This window comes from Sander vitreus, chromosome 17 (assembly GCF_031162955.1).
Source record: "Sander vitreus isolate 19-12246 chromosome 17, sanVit1, whole genome shotgun sequence".
NCBI lineage: Eukaryota > Metazoa > Chordata > Actinopteri > Perciformes > Percidae > Sander > Sander vitreus.
In genome coordinates, this window is record NC_135871.1 from 11,338,865 (window position 1) to 11,363,685 (window position 24,821).

The window sequence follows — 24,821 nt, forward strand, 5'->3', positions numbered from 1 at the left end:
CAATGGAATGTGAAAAAAAAAAAAAGGGTGGAAAATTACAGCCAGCCAATAGCTAGTTTGTGTGTTAGCTGAAAAAATATCTGTGGCAACCTTGCAGCACCTCCTACTGCTGACTAAAGGCCATTGCAGCAGAAACATGCTGGTCCGTAATAGTAAAGGTTTGATAAATTGGATAGGAGCTGAATTATATTCAATCAATAAAAGTCTACACTCTTAAATATCATTTAAAAGTAAGTTTTTAAGGTCCAAGTGTTATTGTCTGAAAGTGGCGGTAGATGGTGGTGAATATGAAACGTTAAATTGTACGGAGAAAAGGTTGTTACCTGCCGAACACCAAACGTAGAGGGCACACGTGACCTGAGAGCAAGGCTGGTACATACAGATTAATAGTAGCAACCAGTATAGCAATAAGCATTTTTTATATTATATTTGTAATAATATATATATATTTTTTTTTTTTATAAATAAGTCCACGACTTAAAGAGGTAAATCACAAGACATTCTCACTGACTGACGACAGGATTCAATCAAATTTCACTCAAGGCAATGCTAACATCTAGTGTCTAAACTGAAAAATAAAAAAAACAGCATTTATTTCTCATTTTCATCATTATAAACCAGAGTTCCACACTGGATAAAATGCTTAATTTGCTAGTTCATATCTTGAATTAGATATCGCACGTCCAGTGCAAGATTAGCAGTTTCTACAGCAACTTGCAATGCATTGAGTTTAGCCGTGAAGGAGTCAAGCACACGTGGCTGCACAGTAGGGACTCTAAAAAGAGGTGCAGGGGAGAACTGTGGGTATTTAGTGTTTAAGTAAGTCCACTTCTGATTAGTGCTACTTTCCACCAGTCCACAGCCACAAAAGCCCGAGCTATCCTCCATGCGTTCTTCCATGACATCTGCAGGGTGACTCCAGTGGTGAGCATGAGTCAGATCCATTAAAGAATTCCTACCGTCGTGCTCCAGCGCTGCGGCCACAGACTCCAGAGATCGGCAAAATCCCTCCACGCCGCGAAGGTACTCCGTCTGTGAGCACCCTAGTACAGATACTGTCTCTGTGACTTTATCCATGCTCTAAGACGGAAATATGTTCATGAGTTTAATGTGAAGATATGTGAAATTAATCAAATTGGACTGTTTTAGGCAAAAAATTGGATCTCACCTTGTGTCTTACGTAGGCAGCTAAGTGGGTCTCAGTACACCCACCTCCAAGTAAGGCAGATGGTTCCCTCAGGGTGAGCCTCAACACATGTTCAGTCTTCTGGCAAACCACCTTTAAAAAGGACACATATTACCACAAACTTTCCTTGCACATTCCAAGCTGATGTCTGTGTGTAAAAGCTATTATGTGTTTTTCAAGGTTTAAAAAAAAAAAAAAGTGATGCCAGTTGATGCTTTCACCAAAAGTGCTGTAGAATAATTGATTCCCTCCCCCTGGCTGTGTTAGTAAAAAAACTAACTCCATACTAATTGAGCTTTATGGGGCAGTATATTATCAATCATATTTCTGCTTTAAGCCACCTACACATGATCCACAGTAAAACCGCTGTGCATTGGCTATGCCACCGTTTTCCTATGGGGAGAGCGGTGGAGACAACTTGGAAGAAGCGCTACCCTTGGCGTTGCGCACCTTGCTGCCGCTGACCTTTCAAGGCGCAACCAAAGCCAGAAGCAATGATGATGTATACCTAGGCTGCGCTTTGCCTCTGTGCCTGCAATATGCTCTGCGCCCTACCTGGTGGTTTTACCTCTGATCATATGTGCGCGGCTTTATGGAATAATATCTAGTGGAGATGCAAATCTTAGTGGGAGGGAGATATCCCTCTGATGTTTAGGAGTGAATCTATGATGTAACAGCCACATGGATTGCCATTCCTGTGCATGGGTTCTCTCTTTACGAGTCAACAGTACAGTCGCCACACTCCTCACTGCATCTTACCTTTAGCTCACTTAACATTGTCTCATTCCTGTGGCAGAGGATCATGGTGCAGATCGCCGAATCCCCAGGAGGTTGTAAATGCAGCATTGTCTTGGATCCAAACTGCTTAATACTGAGATCCCTCACCTTCCCGTAGGCTTTGGCTGGGATTGTGGTGTGCAATGTGGCCACAGGTTGAGCCCCTATAAGTTAAATTTAGAGAGAAATTAAACACACCCTCACACACAGTGCAAAGTATTTTATACACGTCTCTGTAATTCAATATTGGATATTTGGAGGTTGACACAAATGTAAAAGTATTGTGGTTTCAAATGGATTGTTTTTATATTAATTTGAAAATAATGGATCGATCCAGCCAGGATTTAAGACATATAGACCCCTACCTGTCAGCTGCGTAAGTGGCTCCATGAGAGTGATTCCCAGTCTCTCTATCACTACGATGCCATGACTCCTCAGGTATTGCTGTAGGACTGGGTGTATGACCTTCTGGCATATAAAGAGCTTCACCTCATCTTTAACCACCTGTTCGCCGAGCTTTAGGAGCTGATCTAGTATCTGCGAGTCTGTGTCTACACCCGGGTGCACCTCAATTATCCCTCCCAGGTCAGAAAGGTCTCCAGCAAGAGATGCACTGAACAACACCATGCACATTGGATTTGAATGCAGGTTATCTACCTCGTTGAGGCAAAAGACATCAGGCATGTCCACCAGTAAACCTGGAAACACTGCAGAGTTTACCACAGAATGACCTTCAACAGAGACGGTCACTATTTTGCCAAGACTGACTATACCCGGGCTGTTACAAGGAACAGTCAGCAAAAAAGCTTGTACAGCCAACTTGCTGATGTGAAGTGCCTCTCGCTCGGTTAGCACACATGCTGGTTTGCTAGAGATAATACTGCGAGCTAATGTGATCAAGCTCTGGCTGCTGCAGAAGTCGAGCTTCACTTTACAACCACAGTCTTGTCGTTGTAGGTAACTAGTGCACAGACCCAACAAGTGCTTGTTCACGCTGGTAGCCACATTTCCTCGGAGACCAGACTGCTTTGCTTGCTCAATAAGAGACAAACAAAGAATGGAAGCAAACAAACCACAGTCACTGAAACGAGAGACGTGGTTGAGAATGGAAGTTTTTATCAGATTTATAAAAGGCTGTGAGGAGGAAATGGCTGGAAGGAGAACTGAGGAGGTTGAGGTAGTTATAACGTGTCCTCCAATGTTGTTATGAACTTGTTTTAGTCTACCTGTCGGACCAATACAAGATCTCAAAAGCTGTCTTAGCAAATGGAGCCTGTTACAAATATCAGTGTTGTCCAGTGGTAGATCCGTACAAAGCGATGGGGATTTCTTGACGAGTCGAGACATCACTGAAGCAGCAATTTCTCAAGGCACTGGCAAAGCGGGTTCACCAATGTCGAAAACCTAACGTTACAGAAACAACAGCGAGATTAGCTTTTTGAGTAGCCACAGTACGACGAGTTGTTATCACGGTGTCCTTTTAGACTGTTAGGAAACGCTACTTTGCGTTAAATCAGCTTTGCTTGCCACGACTTGGATAGTGAGGCTTATTGAATTGCTTGACGAAAATTAAACATATTTGGGGATACACCCTTTATATAGTACACTGAACAAATTAAACAATGTTGATTTTATATTGCAGTGGCTATTTAATGATGATAAATACCGTAGTTAGATACAATTCGACAACATAATGTCGAGGTTAAAACCGGCAATTTCAATACGCAACTCGTTTCCATGGTAGCGCACAGCGTTGGGTCCTGGTGGGGTCCTATTCCTTCTCATCCATGGTCCTGTTCTCTTATCCATGGACCGATAAACAAACTGAAGTGGCTGCTCTCGCGACTAATCTAAAACTCAGTAACTCCCCACTACCCCGCACAGAGGTGGACAGTCGCCTTGCTACCTTGTTAATTCGCCAAAAGCTCCGACTCATAGTGGCTTTGCAGTTGTTGGACTACAAACTGTACAACCTTAAGGTGACGTCATCTCCTGTCGCCGCCTCATCGTCTGACAACATCGGACAACTTTCAAAACATTTGGCGGTATGACATTGACATCTGTTGTTATTTTTGATCTACTTACACAACGTTGTATAACGTTACACCACATTAGTTTATTAAACTAATAGTGTCATTAACGTGTAATTTGCTAATGATGGCTTAACGTTAGAGCCATCATTTTGTTCAACTTGAATCATTCGCTTCGTGAGAGAGATCAGTTGGACCGATAACCGTTACTCAATACGCCGTTACGTGACGTTACAATTAACGTTAACTAGCTAGCTGGCTAAACTCTAAATAATTTACGGCGAAAATACTTTAATCTAGCTACATTTGAAGAGACCACGTTGGTCTTCACAACTTGATTAAGTTGAATTAAGGTCAAAACATATGACGTTAACTAACCAGTGCAGCTAGCTAATATAACTTTTACCATCAAAACTCTTTTAGGGTAGAGTTAAGCAGCGCTGGACTAATATTACAGTATTGCGTTTAGGTAAACCTAATAAATAACAATGTAAAGAAATTAAATACTGTAATTATTACCAAACCACCACGATATCTCTGCAAGTGCTATTGATCTCCTGCAGACTAGCTAACGTTAGCTATCTTATTATAGACACTAAATGTCTAAGACGGCTATCGTTAGTGTTATTTTGATAACTAAGCTTGCTGCCAGCTTTATGTTGTGTTGTTTTTACAGTATGCCCTGTGTAATCCATGATCCACTTGTATTAGGTGAAACTAGCGGACTGCTGTGTTCACTGCAATGGCTCCTCTCAAATTTGTCATTAAGGTAAGTGAAAATAAAATATACAGCATACAGACCTCTGTAGTGCAGTGTTATACTGTTATTGTAGTGTTATATTAAAAAGTATTGTGTTGTATTTGGCTTTAAATTCGTTTTGTGAGCCTACCATTTGAATAAAGCTGAGAATAAACATGAGTAATGGCATAAAAAAAGCTCCAAAATATTTTAAAGATAAGGTATTGTGTTGTATGTATATGTTTGTCTGTTTTGAAGTATGTTTTAGACAAATTCTGTAACTTTCAAGTTTAGATTTTTTTAATTATATTTGCTCAGAACCAAAGTTATGCAGCGCTGTTCCCATGTTACATTGTAAACTGAGTTTATAACCAATTTATTGTAATTCTGAGTGTCCAGTTTCACATGAACACGTTTAACAAAGGTAGATGGTCTTCTAATCACACAAAATGGTAACCAAAAATAAAAGGTTATTATCTATTATCATGTTAAAGTTATAGTGCGTAGTTTCTGTCGGCCCCATGATAAATTCTAATGACAACAACACTGTTGTTGCATCAACATGATACAAGCCTATCGTAATCGCGCACCGCCCCCACCCCTCCCCTACGCAGTTGCTAGTAGCCAAGGAGGACATGGAGGATTAAAAAAACATGATGGACTCTTCAGAAGAGGTAATTATCTTCACTTGAGTTTCTGCGTGCGAAAGTCGCCGAACGACAACAATTTCTAAACACAGCCATGCTGAGAAATACAGAGTGTTTTGTGGAGCTTAATTAACTTTGTATGAACTCATTTGGCAATGGCTTGAATGTAACGGACATTCATTAAAGTGCTCATATTATGCTTTTTGGTTTTCCCCCTTTCCTTTATTGTGTTATATATATATATATATATATATATATATATATATATATATATATACACAGAAACAGACAGAATATAGCTTTGCATTCACTCATATTCGGCTATGCAGCACTGTCCCACGGAGGTGTGGGTGTATTTATTTGTGCTTTAGAAGGTTACTGCTGTGAAGCAATTCAAAAATAACGTCACTGCTTTGTTTGGCACTCCCTCTCTTCATTCACTCTCTAACTCGCACAACCACTGCTGCTTTCTCTCTCTCTCTCTCTCTCTCTCTCTCTCTCTCTCTCTCTCTTTCTCTACCTCTACAGAGGACTACATATTATCCTTTTAAAACAAAAAATGTTTTCCCAGATAAAGTGCACACAAGATACTAAAGAATAAGTTAAATCTGCATTTGATTAAAGCTTTTCAGCATGTATTGCCAGCGTTCATAATAAACAACAATTTTTCCATTACTGTCAAACAACTGCTACAGACGCTTGTTCCAGCAAGTGGCGCGAGTTATTGTGGTCTATGTTAAACCAGCTGTTGTGCAGTAGGGGAAAATATAGCTTGCTTATCTCACATTTACGGTTAAGTATCTTGTAGCAACACCTTCTATGTTGGTTTTTATACCTTTTCTGTTTCTTTGTAGGCTTCTTAGTAGCACATTCTTCGGCCACTAGAGGGAAGTACAGATCCATGTTTTACCTGTCTGGCCTCCACATTCTGATGTTGTTATTCATCCTTTAGAACACATTCAGAGTTGTTGCTCACCTTTTGTAAACCTCAACTGTCTGCCTCCCTGAGAGCCTTTTGTTAATGGACCCAGCCATACAGAGCAGAGGAAACTCATTCTATTAAAAAGCCAAGCTGTTCATCCTCAGTCTGATGCTCTGTCAGGAATAATGCACATCAGATGTTTTTGTTAAGTGCAGGAAAAGCCGCTGGTTTCTCTTTTGTTGATGTTTCATTTATTGAGAGTTTTGGATGAGGGCTGCAGACATTTGCACTGATCTCTCACATCCTCCATAATGCCATGTGTGCCTAGTTAACCAGATATTGCATTCACTCCCTTTATTTGTTTCATATGCATGCCTGCATACAGGCTACCCCACCACCCCCCTCAGCTGGTTGTGGGAGAGTAAAACTCTGGAGGTTCACGGAGGGTTCCTTCCCACTGGGCACATTATTATACTGTTGTGTTACTCTGCCTGAGAAAATGCACACAGCCTCTGCCATGCTTAACCAACTAACCACAAACAAGTATGCTAGAAGGGATCAGTCGAAACAATAGCATTCAAGGCGCTACCCTGGGCTCCTCTTTTGCAAAACAAACACCACGACCACTATATTTTTTTAATAAATGAATTACCTACTTACCTTTAGAATATTAAAGAACAAAAATCTGCTCAGAGACTTTTTATTTTTTATTTTATTTTTTATTTTTTTTATTTTTATTAAACAAAGGCATGTTGCAAAGTCTGTTTGCCAGCTTGCACAGAGAGCAAGGATCATTGGAGCAATCATGAGTTCTGTTGTTGGATTCACCATGCCATGTTTAGTAGGCTGTTCAGCAGATTCTTTCTCCTAAAATGTTTTCAAAGCAGCTCCCTCCCTGGTCTGTGGAACTGCAGGAGGTGCTGGTATGCTCCTTCTTAAATAGGCTTAGACTATATAGTGACCTGCCACTTCTCAGACCTCCCGAAAAGGGCCTGCAGGCTAAAATACTGATCTACTGAAGCGCTTGCTGTCTGCCAGGACATTACAGATGCAGAGCCCTGCAATCTGCCTTCTATTACCAATAGGCACTGCTGACTTTCTTACCATCTAATGTAGTAGTTTGAGTGTTTTTTTTAAGAATAAAAAGATTGAGGTATCACAGAGCAGTTTAATGTCAGAGGTTTATGTGCTGTTTGGTGGTGTTGTCACTCTGCAGATGAACTCATATCGGACCACACACCGTGCGTCTGTACAAAATCATTGCAGTCTGATTAGAAACATTTTAACACTTTCCAACTTGGGGAATCTTTCACAAGAGAAGGTGACAAGAATAAAAAAAACAAAAGCCCTCTTTCATCTCAGCGCTGCCCTACATTGCGGTACAGAATTCACATTTCCTAACCAGGTCAACCCCTTCTCAGCCTGCCATTTCTCTCTATCTACCAATTTCTCAAAGATGTGTCTGCCTGAGTTTTGTTTGCTGAGTGTTACCTGGAGTTATTCCTGTCTGTTCTTGCTACTGGAATTCCACTCATGGGTTGTGTCTCTTTTTCTCATCAAATAAAGAGGACTCAGGTGTGCCAACATTCATCTGAATGAAGGGAGCTTTGCACACAAAACACTTCCGCTCACTATCTGTAAATAACTATCGCCTCAGTAATAATCAAGTCTCAAGCTTTACTGCTCAGTATCTGGCAGTTTAAAAAATTGGAAAAGAGAATTGTCTCTCTTGCCGTTAAAAAAAGAAGAAAAAAAGAAGGGGGGAAACCCAGGTGACTCACAGCACAGAGAGAGCTGGGAATGAGGCAAATAAAGCCTGAGAGCAAGGTTGTCACACCCACAGATCTAAAGAGCTCCCCTGGGTTCTTTGCAGACTTGCAGAAAGAGAGAGAGAGTCAGAAAAAGAGAGACAAAGGGAGAGTGGGAGAGATGTAAGTTATATTGAGTGAGACCGCATCTGCTGCTCCTTCTCCCAATGTAAACATCTGCGGCTGGTTAGTGTTAGCCTCTGAGCTAAGTGCAGTCCGAGAACGTCTGGTTCTTATACTGCGCGATAGCAATGGCAAAGGGCAGCGAGGTGGGGAGGCGGGTGAAGCTGCTCGAAGAGTCTGGGCCCCGTGCCCAACTTGGAGCAGCATAGGCGGGAGGATGGAGAGCCAGGTCTGGGAGAGAGATAAGGGAAGGTAGAGAGTGTTTTGGGAACTGAGAGTGATATAGACCAGAGCCCTGAAGGCCAGAAAAGAAAAGGAGCCGTCGGCGGCTTTGAATCAGGATTTGTTTATTTACAGAAATATGAAGGAATTTTCTCGCGATGTGCTGTGGGCAGCTTGGGTCTTAAATGTTTCTAATGTTTTTGTCTTTTGTTAACCCTTTTGTCCCTGCATGTCATGGTTATCAGCTTGGCAGTGGGGAGAATTAGGACAGAGAAGTTGAGCTTAGCCTGCAGGAAAACTCCTATTCATTCACCATGTGACAGCACACAAAAGATGGCACAATAAAGGATTTGGTATTAAGTAGCTCTCCTTGCCGCCTCTCATTCAGCCTTCAGCCTCTGTTCATAAGTCTAAAAAAGCCTGTGCAAGACGGAGAACAAAGCAGTGCTGGCCCACTTTAGTATGTATTAAAAGTGTAACTTCCTCTAGAATTAGGCCCTTTATCAAACCTTTCTTTCCAACAACAGCGGCAGTTGCGTAGAGTATTGCTTTAAATGTTTCAAAGCAAAGTGCACAAAATAGGAGAGCTCATGAATTTGATAAATGAATATGTGAGCTTAATGAAATCCTTTAGGGTCGTACTGATGGTGCTGTAGAGATGGTGATTTCTACTCTTTCAATGAGCTTACTGCATTCTTATAGGCACTTTCAAAGGAAGACAAGGTTTTTGTGGTCTGTATTACTGCGTCTACAAAGTATTAGACTGCCACCAGAGATCTCCCTAAAGAAGGGCCGTAGCTGGGGTCATAGTTCATGGCAGAGTTCAGCTTAGAGATCCACTGGTCACTCTTTGTTCTGGGAGTTGACAAGGTAGTAGACCACATGATGTGATTGTAGTGAGAGCCTTTGTGTAAAATTAGATTCTGCTGCTTTTATGTCCTTTCTGCCACACTCAACACAAACTTCCTTTGTAAAAGCTCTGATGGCTGCACCTAAACAGCGCCACCTTGACCTAAAGATTGCCACTTCAGCAGGTAATTTGGGCCTCCACCAAATCCCCAGTTTTGCTGAGCAAACACATTTTTGTTCTTATTAGTGTGATTGCATTAGTTTGCTTCCCTGACAAAATCCCCCATTTCGGAGAAGCCCAGGGAATCACATGCCGTTTTTGTGTGAAGGGGGGGCGTGCAGACCAATGTTTGTCATTAATGTCCAGTTCCCATTTGAGTCTTGTCTGCTGCTCTAATGTGATAAAAGGACGTTAGTCTAAGGCTTGCTAGATGTCTGGCTTTCAACCCAAAACACAGACTCAGTCAGAAGCTCACAAAACACTTTTAAGGTATTCACCCTGCTGTCTCATAAGGGCCGCAATCTCTACACTGCTCCCTTCGGTCCAGGATATTGATGAAATTAACCTTGTGTCGCTCTTTTGAGCTAGCATTAGCTTGTGTAATTTTGAGCCATGCACCCTAGAAGATTGATCTTGTGGTCCCTATTGGGATTTAAACACATGGATATGACAGAATAATAGAAACACATGTAATTAAAAAGCATTCCAAAACAGAATTAACATTTCTTTGACACAATGTCAATGTTATTAGTTTTGCATGATTTATTGCAGGGCCGTTATACCTGACAAACTGGTGTGCATAGTGGCAGGGTTGCTATACTCATCTGTAAAGCCATTCATAGGTCTCTAAAGTCAGGGACTAAAGTCATGATACAAAAACCCATCCAGTGTGTGTCAAGTCCAACCCCAAGAAACCACTGTGGGGCTCATCCATTAGTCCTGTGTTTTTGAGTGACAAGGTCTGACCCTCTGTTGTTAGGCTTTCCCACACACTGGTAATTGTTGGAGGCAGTCAGCTGAGGCCACCAGTCATCCGTGGACCGCTGTGAGACAAAGGGCAGAGGATGGAGAGAATACTGATATGTAGGGACGAGCTGATTCTGACAGGCAACATGCATACATTTTATACATGAGGAGCTTGCACATAAGGGGGGCTCTGTTCTGGTCCATGGCATTCTTGTCTTTTGTGAAAGCATGTTTTTGTATAGCGACTTTTGTTTATATATTAAGTTTCTACAGAAGCTATTCTAACACTTTTCCATTTGTGGTTATCACGTCTTGATGTTTGGACCTTTGTACTCTGTACTGTGTTTTGTTCTCACATATTTTCAAGATATGGATGGAGCTATGAGTCAGAGGATCACAGATTAATGCATTGCCTTTCATGAGAGACTTAGAATTACATACATTTCCCATTAGTCTTGGTAACACTGATGCAGAGTACAAGTTGGCACACATTAGGGCTTTAGGACTTGACCTGGAAGACATCCTGAAGAACAGTGCAAGCTATGGCTGAAATTGAGCTCAACATTCACAGCTCAGTCATTGGGGGGCGCCCTTTCCTCTAGTTGACCTGCAAGTAGAATTAAGGAAGCAGCTTCACTTCAGTTATTTTTTGCAGACAGACCATGACAAAGAAAAATGCTCTCATGGGGGAAAAAAAAGACAAATATGTGTCAGCTTGATTTGCTCAGAGCCAGTATTTAGCCTTTTGATGTCATTTGAAAAAAAGGTTGTGAATAAAACTTTCTCAATCTTCTCATAACAAATAAGCTAACCTGACTCATTTTAAACAAGAGGAGGAGACAACTGGAGACAGTTGGAAAGTTTCGGCCTGTGTCTAGAATTAGGACCTAAGTAGCCGGGGCCTTCCCCTGCACACCCAGTTCATTCTTTCTGTCGCGTCATCCTGAGAGCGAGACCCGTAGGAACATCCCTCAAGTCTGGGTTGTAGAGTTTAGTCATTCTGTCTGCAATACTTCGGCCCAGGGGACGAGCCTGGCCCAAAACAAAGCTTTTAGTGTGCATAACTATTCCCTGTTACTAAATGAATAACCTCATCTGTTTGTACACACTCTTTTCCAGTTCTACGCGGTGAGCCTGAAATCTGTATCTGGTTTTGTCTTTATATGACTTTGTTTTTGCTACACCATTCAGTTCAATGTTTTTTGCTGCATTGTCACTGTGGGTTTTAGGGCAGTACTTGTTGCTCCTCTGTGTCATGTTGTGGGTGGTCTCAGTCCATCCATTACTTCCTTGACCAGGGAGAGGCAAAGTTCACACGAGACCCACATCCATTTGCTCTCTCTGCAGCGGGCAGCTTTTGCACTCATGTGTAAACCATAATCAGGCTAGCCTGAGAAAGATGTAACGGCAACTTAACCAGCCGCGGCATTTCTGGCCTCCCTGTCCCTTGTAGCTTATTGTCATTGACACACAATGACGTAGTGCTTCAGGAATCCACTCTGCAGCCCTCTACTCAGCTTTCTACAGAACTCAAAAGTAGTGCAGAAACATGTGGAGTGCTTTAGGGTAGATGTGAGAAGTTTTACCACCACTCTGATGCAAAGTTAGGATAATCCTAATTTATGTGGTACATCTTTAGACTTCCTTGTGCAGCCTGTTGTGACCTGAGGCGGCGACTGTATTGCTAAAGCTTATAGAACAAGAAAATACTTTTTATGCTGAGAGAGGGGAAATGTAAGGAGACAGACAGTGCCATACCTTTTTTTTGTAAAGAAATTGGTAAAGAGATGGCTAGACAGAGAATCAGAATGGAGGGGACTGCTTTGAGAGGGCTGGGGTGATGTTTGAGGACACAGGGGGTTCTTGTGGTTTGTCTCGCTGTCAATCACCCACACTCTGATTTCCTTTGTTGTCTGTGAGCTCAATGCCCCTCAGAAACCTGTGGCTGTCCTTCCTCTTTGTGTTACAGTGTGGGAACTTTGCTGTGCTGGTGGATCTCCACGTTCTGCCCCTGGGCGGCCAAGAGGACGCCAGCTGGTTTACTACGGACCACATCGAGGTACAGACACAGGGAGAAGGGCGTGCGCGTGAATAAGTGTGCGTGTGAATATATGGCTTCTGGTCTGCTGGGGGCCTTTTCAAAAGTCAGCAGCAGCGTGGAATTGAAAATGACTTGGAGCCTTCTGTCTGTTCTTCTTAGGGGCTTTCATTGTTACAAAACTCATCTCTTTCCACCTAGCCACCTGTGGAGTTGCCTTTCTGACCTTTCACTTGAGACTTCTACTGTCCTGTTGTCTGCCTGTGCTCATTAATCTCTTCCTATAAAATCAAATAACTTGTGTGTACTCAGCAGTTCATAAACATGTAGCTGTACTGAAATATCTGTTTGTAGGAGGTTACAGCCCTGGTTCGTGATGCTGTGGACCAGAGGGTTAAGCAGCACACAGAGTCCCTCCACAATAGAAGACAGCCCAAACAGAAGAAGGAGCTGGCATCTGCTTCAGCTTTCTTTGTGAAAGGTAACACACCATCTTGTGACCCTCATTACACTGCTCTAGAGCCAAAAAGTCCAGTATTTATTATGCTATAATGTATTGCTTTACGGTCCATTATTGTGTGTAACATTGCTTCTTTATTGGAGCATTAGTTTAAATTGTTATTTGGTAATGTGTTCAAATTCTATGTATTCTGATTTGATTTCACTTTTGCTCATTACTTTGGAATGTAGTCTTTGTATTCCCTATCAATGTCTCGGTGTGTCGATCATCAACTCTTTAATAAGTAAAATTGTTTACTTTGGCTAACAACTCAAAACCGTAATTTATTCCCTTGACCTCAGTGCAGAGATATGGGCTCTGTGCACGGAGGTGGGCCACTGAGTTCTGAGGAGGATGGGAATGTTGTTACCTTTTTTTGGAGAGTGTGGGAGGAAAGACAACAGAACTAGTTGGGACACGGCAGCTCTCTACGCCCAGGGTGTGACCTGAAGTCAGGAGCTGATAGGAGTTTTTATATTGTGTTGCCCTGTTTAACTTGGCACAAAACGTAAGTCCATTTAAATGGTTAATGTTTGTTACCCTTCTGTTTAATGTGGCGTTGGCGCAACTGTGTTCCTCTGTACTTGTAGTTAACTAGATGACACCAAAGACAGTTGCTCTGACACATACAACTCTATGCACAATGAGAAAAATCTATAAATTATGATCCACTGGTAATAGGCCATTTCAATTCATCTCTTATTTATCCAATGCAAGTACATTCCCCCAGCCCCCCACACACATGCCTTTGAAACACTGTAAGCCTAGCTTCAGAGGAACCCCCAGCTGCGTGTTGTAAGTCAGACAGGTTTGTCACAGGTAGCAGTTAAGGGCAGTTAAACTGGGCTCACTCAGCAGGGCAGGCATGACTGTGAGAGTGGGATTACAGGGCAGTTGGCTCCATAAAGTTTCTCCTGTGGCTGCAGCTCTGCCTCTCACGCTACTCGCCTCCACTTAAGTCCTTTTATCCACTATGCTGTGCATTCATGTGTGCAATTGTCGTCATACACAGATACATGTGTGCATGTTATTCAACTTGATAAACATATAGTCATCCTAAGCAGGCATACTGGTTGCATGTATGTGCGTGCACGTGCACATGGGCGCTGATACACATCTGACCCAGTGAGAATCAAAGGAGCGACGGTGTGTTGGAGAGATATATCCTCCCCCTGGGCTAGGTGTGAACAGGCTGACAGGGTACGGTTACTGAAAAGCCTGTCTCATATTCCCCATGACAGACTGAGGAGAGACAGACATCTCATCTAATGATGGAGATCACAGACTAAGGCTCCACACACATACATTCACTCCACTGTGTGAACAAGGGGACTATCAGTATTTCAGCAGTGAAATATGCATGTAAAAATGATTAAGCTCCTTGCTGCTTTGCCAAAAAAGAATGTAACCAGTGGAACTTGACTCCATACCATACTGGAGAATTTTCCCCTCTTCAGAACATGAAATGGTATCGTGCCTCAAACAGGCCCACACAGTTCATGTGCTCTAGTCCTATTAAATGTCTTAAGTGAGTGTAATCACATTCTTGGTCTTTTCATTGTCCCATGTGAGGGAGGCGGCAGAGCACTAAAGGTGGAGACTGTGACTGTGAGAAGTAAGCAGGCAGGCAGGAGCCATAAAAAGGGAAGGACAGACCATAGGCTTAGGGAGGGAAGCCCAGAAAACCTCAGGGTGGGTATTTAGTATTAGGGTCGCCAATTGTGCAAGCAGGTCAAATGCTAACATGCTAATCCTCACAGGACTTGCAGACTGTCCATAGCAGGGAGTGGAAGCTGGTTTTCTGCGTGTATCTGTTTCAGCGGAAGACCTATTTTTTTGTATGTGTGTGTGTGTGTGTGTGTGTGCGCAGCATTATGTTATTCAAGAGCAGAATTAAGCTGGATATCCTAGCGTGAGACATGTGTACGGTACACGTGCTCATGTATATTGTTGCACATAGACAAATGTGTCAGGCAGGATGGTACTGATGTCTGGGCCAAGAATAGGGCGGATAGAGAGTGGTGCTATGTGTGGGATGGTATGGGAGGGGAATTGTAGGTCTTGTATGAGGCAGTGTTTGAGCTGGTGCCAGTGTGAAATCACAGGGGCTTCCGCCAACAGACAGCGGTAAGAACAGCGTAACAGCCTCAGCTGTTGGCACTTCAAATGAGCCATCAACAGCTTTTAGCATTCCAAGGCACTTCAGTGCAAGTGTTTGTATCTGAGTTATCTCTATGGGTTATTGCATTTATGTATGTATGCTGTGTTGGGTGCATATGTGTGTGTATATAAGCACCCAGTGAACATGTCGGAGAGGGGCTTATCCCATATCTTCTGCCAACACAAATCTGTATCTAAAGTCTTTTCTTCGTATCTCAGCTGCAGAGGCCAATTTCCAACTGTCAACCCTCAGCCCCCCTCAATTTTTTTTTCAGTTTTTTACCCAGGCTGCTTGAAACTTTATGATTAGCTCATAGTGATGTGATTTATTTATGTTTTTAGAGAGATGAACAGAGGGAACTTTTCCCACCAAACATCTTGGCTCTGGACAAGCAGAATGGACATGCTAAGACTTAGAAGCCCAGGCCTGTTGCATTCTCCCTGGTAGACCGTGTTGAACACACCCACATTTCTCAGAGTAATTACAGATTGAAAATGAGTGGATAATAGGTTCTCTGTGCTTTGAGGAATACATTTTTGTCATTCGATATTTTGTCATGATATTCAAGTAGGGAAGCTGGTGGTTATGCTCTACGACAGCAAGAGTGTCACAGTTGTCCTCAAGAAGATGCCACTGCCTAGAAAGAAAACCTTTTCACTTCAGGCATGGCCCTCTTGGCCAACACAACATGTACAGTAGCCCAAGCGATTGTCTCACCGATACACTTTTACTTTTTGTATTAGATTAGATTTTGTTTACTTAAACTGCTGATTGTGAGCGATCTTGATTTGCATTTGCTCTTGGTCTAGTATTGTTTTACCTTGATTTTTCTAGTCCATAATGTTGTATATATTTGTGTGGTTGTTTAGAGTGTAAACTTAGAAGGCCCATTTTTTACAGGGATTTAGTTGACATGCCATTTCAAACAAAGGACATTACCAGTCTTACGTCTACTATGAGTATCAATACAGCCACATTGATCTCCCCATGTGAGGCAGAGCTCCGGTATAGCCTGGTGTTTGAGAGGCTTCCTGCCAGTTAGAGGAGCCCTGGCAAAGTGGTACCTAGAGTCCATTTTAGCCCATGGCAGAGCTGGTTCCTTCTTCCTCTCTCTGCACAGGTGCCAGGGCTTAGGGGGAGGGAACACCTGCCAGCCTGTTTCCCCATGGCCACGGCAGGCTGGAGAGAAATTTTCCCAGGCTCCCCAGATGAATGGTCACTAATAGCCGTGGGAGAGGGCTTTGCGAGTGCTGCACAGTGTACCACTGACTCCTCTTGGCAGCCCTATGAAGGGGGCTTAAGGCAGCCTGGCCACGGCCATTGCGGGAAAAGCACAAGTGCTGCTGGGTAGCTTTACTGTTGGAGAATGCGTTTAGAAATGACCATCTCCCTCCTAATGAAGAATGCAGAGGATGTGTAGTGACTAAAGGGGAGATGGTTCATTTTTTGCACTGCCCTGTCATAGATTTAACTTCGTTTGGCTTCTCTGGCTCTTTGAAGGCCTGTAGCCGAAGACCGGAACAGTTAATCAAATTTGGAAAAGCTATTCAGTCAAAAAGACTTTCTGTGTACAAAATGGAAAAACCATATAAACCATTACATGAGTGTTGGATGTCCATTTTAGGGAGAATTGGTATGCCAACCTTTCATCACTTTTCTGAAGAAGCAGAAGTACTTTTGTAGTGACAACCTGTATTAACCCACCTTGTTTCTTCTCAGTGCTACCGCAGCTATTACTATTTATATGAGTGGCTGTTATGTGGGGACTGGTCTGTAAATAGAGAGGCATGCCTGTGGCAGAGTTACCTGCCCTGCTCTGTGTTACTGGGCGTGAGGCAGGCAGGGATTAAGGCGAGGGGGAAACGGAGACCTGTGACAGGAACAAAGGAATTCCAAGGCCCAAGCTGAAAATGGATCCTGATCAGAGTAGCCACTCCAGCCAGCCTGCCCCTCTCCCCTCCCACCCTCCCTCCGCTAGCCCCTGCTGGGCAACCCCCTTTCTCCTGGTGCTTTGTGGTGTTGCTGTGGCTCTTTAAATCCTTCCTGTAAGCCCCATGGCATTACTCAGCAGCAACACATAGGACAGTCTGACTCCAATGTTAACCCCTCCTTCCTATTATTGCACACACACTTTTGTTCTTTTTCCTCGTCTTTTGCATTTTTACACATTTATTCTCTCTCTCGCCTGTGCCCTCCATGTCTGCTCTTCTCTGCTCTCCTCATGTCATCTCTTTATGTTTTCTCACTTTCTCTCCTTCTCCTTCTCCGCAGGGTCAGCTGCAGTCTCTTAGGACACAACCGCAATCCCCGCCATAGCTGTCACACCACACTCTTTTCCCATATAATTAGGGCCTGAGCCTGAGCACGGATCACATTCATGTGACTGTTCCCATTCACCACAATCTGGTCTGGGAGATGGCACACACTCTCTTGAACTCATACTAAGTGTTCAGCAAGAGCAGAATGCCTTGTCTTAGGAATTACTAAAACGTTTCAGAGGATGCTGTTGTTTCTCTCTGCTCTTTGCTTCACTGTGAGAGAAACCGGCCCATGTCATGTCCTCTTGTGAGCTCTGTGGTTTTTCCTGTGGACAGATGTCATTGTAGTGCTTTCGCCTTAATAAAATCAACACAGTTTAATTGTAATGCTTTCCAGGCCTTTAATTTGCATAAGGTCAGTGTCTTACATCATTTATATAAAATAAGATCAAATTCAGAACTTAAGTCAATTCAACACAGAATGTTCTTTTTTTGCATGACCTGCTATCATTAGTCACTGGTAGCAAAACCTAGATAGAATTGCCATGTGTGCCATGGTTCACCTATTTGGATTCTATAAACACAGGCTAGCAGATTTGCGGAGGGCCATGCAGGCAGAGAGAGCCTGCTTCCAATGAGACCTTGATCTGCGATTTAAAAGGCCAGCACAGTGCATAACTCAAGTCCACAAACTGCTCTGCACAACATTAATCCAAAGGAGCTTAATGCAAAATAAGCAGTTTGCATCCTCCTCATTCTGAATGTTCTTTAATATAAACAGTGGCGGCACTTTGAAAGAAATTTGTGGCCTCTTAGGCTAATTAAGATATAATGTTGATTAAATATGACATTTTGTATTGTGACTGCATTTCTCTCATCAGATTATGTTTCTGAGAAACAGATTTTTTTCCCTTGATAATTGCTCTGTGCTCCAAAATGCTCCCCACCACTTTAGTCACATGCTGCATTATGGGTTGGCCTGAGCTACCATGCTGCGGCGTATTTTGTAACTGCGATGAAGGGGTCACCCAAATGTTAAATTGAACACTCATGTGCAAATATTGTTTCAGGTGGACGTTGTGCAGGATGATAAGGCACAGTGCTCTGTTACGGCCGTAGTTACAGTTACACACAGAGTGATGTCCTTCCAGGAAAGCCCCCACTTACATATGGGTAACTTCCTCATGCTCTCTCATCCTTCACCACTCCACCCCTCTCTCTCGCTCTAAGCCCCAACTCTCCACCCACACTTGAGGACAGAGGGAGGGGGTCCACATCAAAGCAGAGATGTCAAAATAGCAGGATTCTCAGGCACTGATGTCTGACTGTCCTGCTGATTCAACTCCTGTTCATAAAGGGGTTGCGTGGGAATTGCAGTTCTCCTGACACGCAGTCACTACATTTACATGCACACTTAGAAAACATGGTTAATGGGAGAAATCAGGTTACGGCAGGAAATCGGAGAATGCCTTCACATGCACTGCAATAACCAGGTTACTGTAAAACCCTGCGTTTACATGCAGCTGGTGGGTAATCAGATTTCTCTCCTTCTCAGTGCCATGCTTTTGAAGCAGTGCTGGCATACTTTGAGTGTATTAATGATATATAATACTGAAGCCTGAAGAGTTTCTTTTCTTGGTGGAAACATTTGGACTAACTGACTGAGAGGCAACTCATTCTTTCCTTATTGTGCACATGAGCCTGAATCTTTTAAAAAGAATCCACCATTCATCTTATTCAGACTTATTTCAGTTTTGATTTTAGTTAAGGCTTTTGATTTAAATATTTTGCATACTGAGATGCATCGCTACAAATTATCATCTTTCTTTCCGTGGGTTGGGGCTGTTGCCGTGCCATGATACTTTCCTTACGTGTAGGAAGTATCATCGTTTACATCTGCTAACATATACATGGCCAAAGTAATACATGTGTTAAACAGCACTGAGAGAGGACACTCACTGTAGTATTCCTGTTAATTGTCCTGCGCCCACTGTGGTCAGGCTAAGGCATGGCCAGGACCTGCTAGGAAATCCTTCATATCAGAGCAGAAATTCTTATGTATTCCTGCAGGAGTCACAACAGCATGGGCTGCCAGGAATTCGGATGGCGAGAAGAAGTAGGCTATGTTTTCTATGGCTGTTTTAATGATCTCTTCAGGATATAACTGAAGTTAATGAAGTCTGTTCCATGGGGGCTTACCTTTGACCCTGGTCTGAATGCTTCTCACTCCTGTCTGTTCCATTTTACAGTCCTAGTCACTCTGGATGCCTTTTGGTTTGTTGACTTTTCTTTCCTCTCATTGTTTTTCCAGGAAGCGGTGAAAGCTGCAGGGATGTGTGTGTGCGTGTGTGTCTCGAAAGTACAGTATTCTAGCTTTTGCACCAGCCCTGTGGAGTCTCTTTTTCTGCAGTTGTCTTGAGGTAGATTACAAGATGGTATAAGTATCTCCATACAAGTGGTTACAATATTATCTACCCCATTTCTGAAAACATGGCGTGCTGGCTTGTTTACTGTTTGATTTGACCTGTCATAATATTGTTGTGGATCGGGTTTCAAAACAATTAAGCAAGACCATCTTCTTTTGCAGGAAGTACAAATTAAACCCTTTAAAGTCCGTACTCTGCAGATTTGGATATTGCACCACTTTAGGCCGCAGTTGCCACAGAAAGGGGCCACTCATTCCCAGAGGAGGCACTAGCAAACTGTTTGTGAGAGAGAAACATGAATGTAAGCATAGCACGAGAGAACCCGGGCAGAGGGCCAAAAGCAACTCTGCGCTGTGCAGGACGTTAAAAAGTTGGAGCAACAGCTGAGCTGATGTCTCGGGCCATGCCGTTGCACTGGTTCCCAACTCTGTGTCCAGACATCCCTGTCAAACTTGTCCTGGGAATTGGTAAGCTCAGCCCACCAGGGAAAGCAATGAGAAAAGTTGTAGAGCTAGACATGAGGCCAAAGAAATCAGAAACGAACAAAATCAAAGCTTCTAAAAACAATGAATGTGCAATTAAAGATGCTTGCTTCCTGGTCTTTCCTGGACCCAGAATGGGCAGAGAAAACAAAACCAAGATACAGATTGGCATTCCTCTCGTGGTAGACATGCTTTTCTATTTAAAGTATAATGGAATATCTGAATTTCTTTCCAATAAAAGAATGCTGCTATTGTTAACTACAAGCATGCTCAACATACCATACAGTGTGTTAATGCAATTTCCCTTTGGGATTAATTAAGCATTCTATTTAAAGCTTGGTGGCTTATCCAGTATTTCTACATGCTTTATGTACATCACATTCTAAAGGGATAGACTTCCAAGGAAATCAACTGTAAAGTGAGGGAGGTACTCCAAAGGGTATGTGTTCATGAATCTGTTACTAACATTTCTCGTCCACCCTGTACAATACAGTCCATAAGAATTTGGACACATTTTTGTTGGTGAGTGGCCATGTAAATGACCTGACTTCAATCCAACATGCGTTTTACTTGCTGGAGATCAGACTTAAGCCCCAGAAGCCCCCCAAACAACCAAAAACTGAAGATGGCTGCATTAGAGGCCTGTAAGAGCACCACTAGAGAAGTAACCAAACTGATGTGGCTTACGCAGATGATTTGCAATCAAAACTTTACTTCATGCACGTTTATGTTTATTTGTTCAATTGCATTTTGGGCAAAAAAAGACAATTGCTACATTATGAATCAAACATGGATGTTAACGACCTCAAATTAAAGCTGCAAGTCAGCACTTAGTCACTGTTTTCTTGCAATGCAATACACTTTCACTGTGATGTGAAAAACACCTTGTTATTGTGCAGATTAGAGATTAGTTTGGTCTCTGAGAGACTTTAATGTATGTTCACAAATCTTGAACAAGTTGTCTAACGTTTTGCTGTAGGCAAAATTTCTACTTAATGGCTTTTGAGGATTAGTTGCGTTCCCATAGGTGCTAAACGTACATAAATGTGTTATAACCTGTCCCCTAGGTACACATTTTACCCTATTATCCTAAGAAAAATATTGATTGTAATTGCTTAGTATTGGAGTAACAAACACAGGTATCCATATTTGGAAAGCCCTTTGATTTCTCACTTTAGTTTCCTTTTAACTGGACTTAAAGGTCCAGTGTGTAACGTGTTTAGTTGTTCATTATCAAAATCTGTGTTGCCCGTTCACAAACTTGTCCTTTTTCATGAATATTTACCACCACCTTCAATTCCAAGTATTCCTTTTGGCTTGAAATTTTACATTTGCATTCGCATGACCTGGGGTAGACGCTCCATATTCATGCGCCATCTTGAAATACGTTAAGGTAAGGGACATACAGGACATAGGACATTTCGAAGACCCCCTCCAAAACGAGATGCTTCATCTCAAGGGGTTATCCTCTTAACAATTTCAATAAATTTCAATACTGCGCAGCCTTTCGCGTTTTCGCTGTCACACGATAAACTCACAGGTGCTGCTAATGCTGCTAATGGGTATCGTCGCTTCCCGGCCCCGGCAAGTTTGAAGAAGGAAACATGGAGGACCACACATATTCAAAATCCAAATTTCAGGAACAGGAGTCTTCTTCTTCGGCCAGAAAAAGAATATTGAAAAGAGCAAGAGTCATCAGAAAAAAAGCGCGAAGGCTACCGTAGCTGTAATACGTACTTTGAACTGCGTGGCGCGAGAGAGGTGATTGCGATATATGATCTCAACGCTAGATTGGAGAAATTCCTACACATGGGACCTTTTAGCTGTAAGGATTTATTTTTAGTTGACAGATTGGGCTTGTTTGGGTTGAAATAGATTTGATTGACTATTGTCATTTATTCCTCCATTTATTTATGTACATGTATATGTTTTGCATATATACGATTTGTGTTTGCTAAAGTAGTGTCCCTGGTCGATAATTCAGCCACAAGCACAGAGAAAAAGAAAGCCATGATGGTGCCATTAATCACTGGCCAGTGGACTTAAGTGTATACCTGTGACAGTTTTGTGACACACTGTCTCTGTGATTGCATGTCATTATCCAAAGAATCACGAGACAGCTTCTTTTTGAAGACGATAATTAAATGCTTGTAGTTGGTGCTGAGATGACATCAGCTAACAGAGAAAGGGGAATGTTCTCAAAGGCCCCCTCACTCTTGTGTCTTGTGCTGTTAACATGCTGTCTGCTCGGTGTTGTAGTTAACGCTCCATGTAGGACATATTTGACCTAGTTGAAGATCAGCTTTTAGAGGAGACTACTGTCTGTGTTGTTGCCGACGGGTGAAAATCTCCCCACTTCCAAAATGTCAGCCTCGTTTTTAACTTGATGACAGTGCATATTTGACATTATCCAGGGAGTTCTGTAACAGCCTTGAGTGCAAGAGGTCAGGAATTTCTCAAACTATGGAAGACATGTAATCCTTTAATTGATGTTAAAATACTAAAATCCCCCCAGTTACATTTCACATGGCAACAGCAGGACAAGAATGCCAAATCAGAAAAAGAAATAAAAGAGAGATGTGGCACTGGTGGTAAAGTCAACAAGGTATAGTTTTACAGTCACTGTTTCAAGAAGAGGAAAAGGGTACTAAGAAGGGTGAGCAGGCTCTGTTAGCTTCCCAGAACTGTTGTCCTGTTTACAGCGAACAACTGGATTGCGTGTTAGCAAGACCGTTGCTTTAAGTCAACAAATTCCTACCACATTAGGCAACAGGCGTCTTTTTCTGCCCAGCACATCTTACATACCATAACAAACATTCCATGACAAATCGAGCAGAGGCCTGGACCATGGTTTCTCTGCTTGTTCCAAGCTGGGAGGTCAGTTAAATTAAAACGGAGTAGTTTCTTACTCCATGGATCAGTTTGCTGGTTTTGAAGCATGCTGGCCCTCGGACTGAGCATAAGATTAAGGTTAGCGAGAAATTGATGGGAAATGTTTAAGCACATACAGCCATATAAAGCTAACGGTACAATAATGTGTAGGAATGAGCATTGTTTTTTGTAGCTGCTGTATTCAAGTTTGATCTCTAGTCCTGTAATCACTTCCAGTCCAGCATAGCCTAGCCAAGTGTGCTTCTACAGTATGTGATGTAAGTAGTGCCAGTTGTGGAGTTCATCAAATGAAGGGTATTATATTGGATAAAGAAATATATTTGCATAGTGTGTCCTTTGATTAACCACTTTATCTACTTTATTTTCAAGCCTTGGAAATAGTGTCACAAGTACAATATTTTTTCTTCTGTCTTTCTGCTCCTCTTTTACCTCTAACTGCTTTTCTGTTTTGTTTGTTTTTTTTATAGGGAAGAACTTCAACCTGGTCGCCAATTTTCTGAAGCGGCACTTAAACCTCAGATGTATTGTCAAGCAGCTCTATGGGGGTACGTATCCTCCATGTTTTCTAAAAAAAAAATCAATTCCCAGTTAAATTAATCAGAAATAGACGTCTCAATGGCTCGTACTCAGCCAAATTTCCCACAGAAAAAGCAAGTCATCTGTGGTCTGCATGTTGATGTTTCTCCCCCTCACTTGTTTTTATGTCCTGTCCCTACCTGCTCGGGATGTTGTTGAGAACAGGCAGCCATTAAGTGGTTCCCTTGAGAGGCTACTGAGAGTGGGAGAGAGAAAGATTGGAGGGCAGGGAGAATCTATCTCCATGGCCCATCTAATGCCTGTGACCCTTGGCCACCTTTTTCATGGGACCAACATGGCTCTCTTCCTGTCAGTAAAGTTAATATCTGTTCCCTGGGGGCCTGGATGTTAAGGCAGCACTGACCTGCTGCAGACTAAGATGACGGCTACTCTCAGCAGGTCCGTTACACATCAAATTAGACCCAGTCTCCCGAGGTCAAAGGTTGTGTAATTCGGTCCAGTGAGTTAGCTGTACATAGTGGTCGGGGCATGTAAAACATTTCATTCAGCTATAAAACAGATGGTCTTTATGCTGATATTTGCTGTATACATTGCAAAATGGCAAGTTAAATCATATTAGGAAGACTATGGGGCTAAAACAAAGTGGGACTTTTAAAAACTGTTATTATAATTAGCGAATCAGAATGCAGCTGCATTTTTCTGATTTAGCTTACTTTCATTTCACTCCACAACACAAACGAACGACTTACTTACACTTTTTCTGTTCTTAGGCTATTATCAGTGGGACAAAAACTGTATTGCATTACAGGGACAGCCATAAGGTCATTAAAACGGGATCTGGGGGTCACTCCATTCTGTAGATAAATGTGCTCAACTAATTTCATGGCAAACTGCATAAGAGATTATGAGATATAAATTAAGTAAACTTTAAATTGTAACTGTGATGGGGTGGCCCAAGAGAAAAGATTTTGGAATATCCAAAATCAAAAGGGCTCATCCTCTGGAAAGCACAAATTTACTCAGTAAGTTTCTTTCTGTGAGAGTTTTATGTCTGTTAGATTTTTATTTCACAGTGTATGAGTGAAAGTTAAGGCCTGATATTGGCTCGGGAATTCATCTTCAAAGGTCAAGAATTTCTACTGCATATTTCATGGTAATCTGCCAAGTACAGTAGTTGTTGAGCAATCAATCGACATCCAAAGCTACCCACCGAGATAGTCATCTTTAGACATCCTCGTTACCCTACACCAGTTGTGCG

The 24,821-nt window shown here is 42.4% G+C and overlaps 2 protein-coding genes across 2 annotated transcripts in view; one reads left to right on the top strand and one right to left on the bottom strand.

Annotated features, from left to right (window-relative positions):
- Positions 1–24: 24 nt before the first annotated feature.
- mkks (MKKS centrosomal shuttling protein) lies at positions 25–3,899 on the bottom strand. The gene is made up of 4 exons (XM_078272671.1): positions 2,329–3,899; positions 1,946–2,127; positions 1,169–1,279; positions 25–1,080 (listed from the first exon to the last, which is right to left on the bottom strand). Exons 1-4 carry the CDS (start codon positions 3,308–3,310, stop codon positions 652–654), a joined length of 1,704 nt encoding a protein of 567 aa, XP_078128797.1. The 5' UTR covers positions 3,311–3,899; the 3' UTR covers positions 25–651.
- slx4ip (SLX4 interacting protein) overlaps positions 3,736–24,821 on the top strand; it is a 33,272-nt gene continuing 12,186 nt past the window's right edge. Inside the window, exons 1-5 of the mRNA XM_078272672.1 lie at positions 3,736–4,008; positions 4,705–4,762; positions 12,240–12,329; positions 12,663–12,789; positions 23,494–23,571. Of these exons, the coding sequence (XP_078128798.1) occupies positions 4,736–4,762; positions 12,240–12,329; positions 12,663–12,789; positions 23,494–23,571 (322 nt within the window). The 5' untranslated portion in view covers positions 3,736–4,008; positions 4,705–4,735. The remainder of the gene's footprint in view (positions 4,009–4,704; positions 4,763–12,239; positions 12,330–12,662; positions 12,790–23,493; positions 23,572–24,821) is intronic.

Bases quoted from the DNA above. Each gene is read 5' to 3' on its own strand.
- mkks (XM_078272671.1), bottom strand. From the start codon at position 3,310: ATGTCTCGACTCGTCAAGAAATCCCCATCGCTTTGTACGGATCTACCA. The intron at 2,128-2,328 runs GTAGGGGTCTAT...TTTAACTTATAG, and splicing joins GCCACTTACGCAGCTGACAG to GGGCTCAACCTGTGGCCACA. The intron at 1,081-1,168 runs GTGAGATCCAAT...TTTCCGTCTTAG, and splicing joins CTGCCTACGTAAGACACAAG to AGCATGGATAAAGTCACAGA.